The 6233-nt window shown below is 44.9% G+C and overlaps 1 protein-coding gene and 1 long non-coding RNA gene across 7 annotated transcripts in view; both read right to left on the bottom strand.

Moving 5' to 3' along the window:
• LOC138158646 (uncharacterized) overlaps positions 1-6233 on the bottom strand; it is a 316165-nt gene that overhangs the window by 98856 nt on the left and 211076 nt on the right. The window lies entirely within an intron of this gene.
• TNRC18 (trinucleotide repeat containing 18) overlaps positions 1-6233 on the bottom strand; it is a 160239-nt gene that overhangs the window by 96713 nt on the left and 57293 nt on the right. For 4 of the 6 annotated variants that reach the window (XM_069084748.1, XM_069084749.1, XM_069084751.1 and 1 more), the window contains one exon: positions 797-952. The exons of the other annotated variants lie outside the window; for them this stretch is intronic. In XM_069084748.1, the coding sequence (XP_068940849.1) occupies positions 797-952 (156 nt within the window). The remainder of the gene's footprint in view (positions 1-796; positions 953-6233) is intronic. 6 annotated transcript variants of the gene reach the window in all.

Below are 6233 nucleotides of genomic sequence, written 5' to 3'. Positions count from 1 at the left end.
GGGGGGGGGGGGGGGGGGGGGGGGGGGGGGGAGAGGAGGAAGAGAGACAGATAGACAGAGAGACAGAGAGAGAGAGGAGAGAGACAGAGAGAGGAGAGAGACAGAGACAGAGAGAGACAGAAAGAGAGAGAGGAGAGAGACAGAGAGAGAGGAGAGACAGAGAGAGAGAGGACAGAGAGAGACAGAGACAGACAGAGACTGGGTTTGAATCCAAGTTGTACAGATTTCAGGCTGTCTCTATCACACCACATTGACTCTCTTGTTCAATACTGGACTGAGAATAGCAGAAGCAAGAAAATGTGAGAAAAGCCAGAGAGAAATCCTGATAAATCTGCTCCCCTTGGGCTTTTCTCCTAGCCTGAGGATGGCTTTTGGTCAGAGAAAGAAAACACTCAGCCATGGTCAACATCACAGAGCAGCAGAACAGAGCCAAACTTGCTTACTACTGGGGATCAGGGAACACCCCTTCCTGCTCTTCATTCTACTCAAGTCTCCCCCACCCCCCCTTCCCAGCCCTCTGGTTAAAGGAAACGTGACTCAAAAGACTCAGCAGCTATGAAAATCCCAGGAGATAGCCATTCCATTCTATCTTCAATTGCCCACAGCGTCTTTGATTGCCAGTCACTGCTTTCTGGTACTGAGCCCCTCCCCACCTCTGCTGGCTCCCCTACTTCTTCTCTGGCCTCCAAGACGCCTCATGATCCCAGGAGAACAATGATCCCCACTCTGCCCCCTCGGCCTAGGAAAGATGGGGAGAAGAGGAATCCTGACACCCCACCTCAGGACAGGTCATTACCTTCATGGGAGTGGGCGGCCCACAGTTGCACCATCTGCAGGTTGCTGGGGGTAGGTGACCGGAAGGGAAGGTCAGAGGGCAAAGGGGCAGGGCTTCCATGGGGTGTGGAGGAGGTCCCTAGTCCGCTGGCCACAAACCCACCCAGGAAGGCCTCACCTGAATGGGGAAGGATGGAGAAAGAAGTCAGGGTTAGGCAGCAGGTTTAAGGCAGTTTAACTCAAGAGTTCCCCTCCCACCCTCCCTATCCCATACGTTACTCCAGCCTCTCTGGAGTAGCACCTGTCCCAATGGATGGGAATCTCCTTTTCTTCTTACCCTCATAGTTTCTTCACCCACCTGGCACATTCTACCAAACCTATCCAAATGCCAATCCACTCTTAACTCGATCAAGCTTCCTTAACTAACTCTCATGTTTGAAGCCACCAATCCCCCACCCCCACTTTTCCTTGGTAAGTCCTATTAGCGCTATTGCCCAAAGCTATGGGGGACTTACCCTTTCTGAAATTAGGGGGGCAGGGAAGAAGGTATGAAATGGCAAGATGATCACATAAGCCATATATTGCAATATTTCAGAGCTTACACAGCAGATCTGGAAAGGATTCTTATTCTAGGACATCCTACTTAGTCCACTTTAACAAGGCAAGGTCAAAGAGACTTTGGGAAGGGGAGATAGCTTCTGGAAGTTTCCAGCTTCCTTCATTTATTCATTCAACAACCTTTTATTAAGCACAGACCATATTCAAAGTAGTGTTCTAGGCAGGAGACCTCTAGAGGGAAAGGAATGTATTATCAAGCCATCATTCCTGCGCTCACCAAATTTACAATCTAGTTGGGGGTGGGAAGGGGATAAGATGAGACACTTAAGCAACAGATAACACAAAGGCAGTCCAAGTGCCATCTGACAGATACAAACTATTTGCCATAGGAACCTAGAAGAGGGAAAGAAAGATGCCTTCCAGCAGAGGTAAAAAAGGGAAGCAATCACTCTAGGAGGTAGCCTTGAAGCTATTTTCCCTAGTATTTTAAGGGATACAAAATGCCACTCTCACAACCCTGTGAGGCAGGCAATATATGTATTATTATCCCCATCTTACAGAAGAGAAAATCAAGGCTCAAAGAGATAAAAGGACTTGGCTACATAGAATCACACAGCTAGAATATGAACTCAAGTTTTCCTAATTCCTCAAGTCTTTCTAATTACACTCATGAAGAAGTGTGACATTTCAGAATGGGAAGAGATTGGTCTAGGTTTCAGAAAAGCCTTACATGGGAGGACTTACATGAATTGATACAAAGTTAAGTGAACAGAACCAGGAAAATTTTGTATACAGTAACAGCAACATCGTAACAATGATCAAATGCAAAAGACTTAGCTACTCTGATCAATACAATGATTCAAAACAATTCCAAAGAACTCATGATGAAATGCTATCCATCTCTGGTTAGAGAACTGATAAAGTCTGAATAAAAATTGAAGCATATTGTTTTTTAACTTTATTTTTCTTACTTTTTTTTGCAACATAGCTAATTTAGAAATATGTTTTATATGGCTTCTCATGTTAAAAAAAAAAAAAGATTAGTCCAATTCCCTCCTTCTACAAGTGCAGGTTGGTACTGAATAGTGAAAATGTCCAGTAGCCAGCTGGAAATGAAAATCAAGAATTCTGGAGAGTGGTCAAGAGATGTAGGAGTTGTCTGTATAAAGGTGAAAATAGAAATCATTGGGAATGGAGGAAAAGAACAGAGGGAGAAGAGAGAGAAAGCTGGAGGCCTAGAAACAGACAGACCTTTGTTGGATGACCATATTTAGGGGCTGAAAGGTCAGGCCAGGACGGGAGGGGGGCACACTGGTTCCTACCACCAAACCTAACAGAATTTGGTAAGGGCTTTCAACATAAGCCGTTACTCTCCTTCCATCCCTCCCCCAACAAAAGGAACAGGGACTCTTCTGTTCTTGGATGGTCGGTATGTTTTAATCAAGCTGTGGGGAGATGGCAAGCTTGCCCTTTGGCCAGGGTGGGAAAGGGGGCATCTGAAACCTGCTAATGAGCTAGCTGCTGGGTCTGTAGGTCATTTCCCTGGGAGAGCCTCAGCAGATGCAGAAGTGGTTTGGTTAAGCAGGGAAGGCGGGGCAAACAGGCTTGGCGTCAGTCTGCATGACCCTTTTGCTGAGCATGAAATGAAAATGCAAAGCAAAAACATAAGGAGAGAAAAGTTGACCATACTCCGGCCCTCTCTTTACCCCCAACTGACCACACCTTCCTCTATAGCTCCTTTAACCCCTCCTTTACTCCCTTCAACAAAGCTAGCTAAGCAGAAACATTTCTCTAAAAAGCAATACCAATGAGCTATACCAGGTATGCCTGTTGGAGATGGCCCTCTCAAGGGTGTAACTGGAACTTCTTCTTTCCCAGGATCCCCCTCTTTCCCATTCTGGGAACCCCCAGGGGTGGACCTGAGCAACCCTATGAATCAGCTCAAAGCTTAAAGAAATGAGACTGAACCTAAATAAATAAAAGACATCAGGCTTAAAGGCAGAACAAAGGTGAACCGAACTTGGACTGGGATATTACTTCCAATAGCTCAAGAGCCCTTGGCTACCGTGTTACCCTCTAATGTGTGTAGGAAAAGTTCCTAAGAATGTTGCAGGCTATTACAAGTGCAAGCGAGCCTGAAAATTCTTTCATTCTAAGTTAGGCTTAAAGCAAGTCTACAGGAAAAGAGAAAAACTAGGAATGGTTGCTATCCAGCTGAATTCCTCTTTGTACCTGCCCTTTGTATTCTTCATATGGACTCTACAGTCAGCCTCCTTTTACCCTTCCACTGTCCCCATCCAACAGCAGAAGGTGCTCCCTAAATCCGGCAGCAGATCTCACCCCGTATTTCCCATTGTAGAGACCTGCCTGCTAGACAGAAAGACTCCATGATTGGCCCATTCCTGTAGTGCTGTGGCCCCATCGACTGGCTCCGTGGCATTACCAGGGGCAGGTGTCAATCCAGTCGCAAGCAGGGCAGATGGCTGGTGGGGAGGGCGCCCCGAGTAGCCCACTCCGTGCCCAGAGTGGGCAAATCAGGAATCCAAGGTGACAGCTTCCTTTTCCCCCCTTGCCCTGATGGGCCCACTCCGGAAGTCAGAAACCAGTACCCAGCAGCCAGCAGCCCTCAAAGTTTGCACAATCAGTTACATAAACCTCCCCATGGTCTTCCCTTCCTCTGACACAGCCCAAAACAGATGTGGCCTGTCAGCCTCTCTGGAGGCCCCCACTTCTTGTGAAATATGGCTAACCACCAACGTCATACATGTATGGCTCCTATGATTGCCTTTTGATAGATGACCATGTCAAGAGGGAGGGGATACCATGATGGGAGAGAAACAGCCTGCCTGAGGGCAGGTGCCCGGATGCCACCAACGGCTCTAGCCAACAGAAGACGGTTCTGAGAGCCCTGATGAGGGCTGCCCCCTACTCCTAAGGTCAATGACACCAGCTCCCTAAGTCCTTGGATAGAATACAATTTGTGACCCACCCTAGTCTTGAATAACTACAGGGAACTCACCCTTAAGGAAAAGGGGAAAGGAGAACAACCTAAGCCCAAGAGAAAAATCCTCTTTCAGGAATACACCCCTGATTTAATCTTCTGCTGTCTCTTAAGATCAAACTATTCCTATCCAGGAGGCAAACCAGCGAAAGAACACTGCTATGTGCTTGTTAGAGGAAAAAAGCATTCCAGGCACAAGGAAGGATTTCCAGATGAATCTAGGCTGACTTAAGTCTTATACATGCCATAGCATAAACTTTATAAGAGCTGGTCAATCCAAGGACTGAAGGAGGCCCCAGTACCAGATAAAGCAAAATTAAAATCATGATCAGTATCCCCCGGTGTAATCACTTTGCTCTTATACATTTATCATATTCTATCTTCAATGTAAGTTACTTATGTCTATGTCTTATCTTCCTTTCTAAATTATTAAATTCTTACGGGTAAGATACTACCTTATTTAAGGTTGTACCCACCTCAGGCCTAAGCAAACACAATATTCTGAATTCTGAATGAACTAATTTGATAATACAAGGAATGAAGTATTTTTTCAACTGTATAGCACACTATAAATATGAGCTATAACCCAAAGCCTCAAACTTAAAAGCATATTTAGTGTAGTTTATACGTAATAGTCTAAGACAGCAGCACCTAGTGGTGATATGCAGTACTGTAAGTCAGTTCTATTTGATATTTTTAATACGGAGATGATATTTTGTGAATGTTCCCTAACCCTGACTACAGTAACGGAAAACTACAGCACTCCATTTTCCATCAGCAGGTCAGCATAGCTTTGACTCAATGCAACACCATACCCTATCCAGGATAAGCTGATCACCAGAAATCTTATCCCCATGCAGATTTATTGAGATTTTGATACTCAACACCTTCTCAACTCACCCTTAGTAGCTTCTCCTCTCTGATTAGAAGGATAAAGGTCAGAGCATTAAATTCCTCCCAAAGCCTTCCTTTATAGAGGGCACATAACTCCATTTTCTATCAGCAGCTCAGCTTGGCTTGACTCCAAAGAATACCACGTCAAGTAGAAGGCAGATATGCTGGGGTGGGAGGGGGATCCTACTCCCCCCCCCCCACCAACACACAGATTTTCAGCTTCCTTTGGTGTCTTGTTTTCACTCATCAGATTGTAAGCTCCTCAAGAAAAGGCGGACCATCTTTTTCTCATCTGTATGTCAAGCAGCCAAGCATAGGGTCTGGCATATAGTAAGTGCTTAATAAATGTTGACTGATTAATACTTTAAAGAAATCTAGTCTATATCTTTTCAATTTGGATTTTGTAAATATAATCACATAAAAAAGTGGAAAGTAGCCTTAGAGCTGCCAGGGCAGAATCAGTATTTGCATCAGATGAGAGGAAATTATTATGGTTTTGAAGTCCTTAGAAATCAGGGAAAATGCTACGAAATGTTTCCAACGGACATAGTAGACATAGTACTACTCAGTACTACTTCAATACCATGCATGCCAGGTGGGCAAGTTACATATTAACCTCTTCTTTGCCAAAAAGCTTTCAATTAGTCATAAAGAGATTTCTCCCTTATCAGCTCCTAATATATCTTGCCCAGTGCACTGCCAATTACTGACTGGTGGCTAGCTTATTCATAATTTCCATTTCAGATTTCCTCTATCTCCCAATTCCCTGCTCCCTCCCTTACTAGTGCATGCAGATGCATTTAGATACTGTTAAACAAGTCCTATGGCAAGTTGTAAGGAAGAAGGTAAAAAAAAATTGTCAAGTACCTGCAGAAATGCTCCTCTCCACTGAGAGAGGGTCTCTGGAAATAGCCTCCCTTGTCCATATCCCAGAGCTACATGGAAACCAAAAGCCCTGCATGGATGCTTCCCAGAAAGATGCATCAAGTCAGAGTCACCAAAGTTA

Source organism: Petaurus breviceps, unplaced genomic scaffold (assembly GCF_028583685.1).
Source record: "Petaurus breviceps papuanus isolate PSGF00001 unplaced genomic scaffold, PetGlider_PUasm1.0 175, whole genome shotgun sequence".
Classification (NCBI taxonomy): domain Eukaryota; kingdom Metazoa; phylum Chordata; class Mammalia; order Diprotodontia; family Petauridae; genus Petaurus; species Petaurus breviceps.
This window is presented reverse-complemented; position numbering and strand designations above follow the sequence as displayed.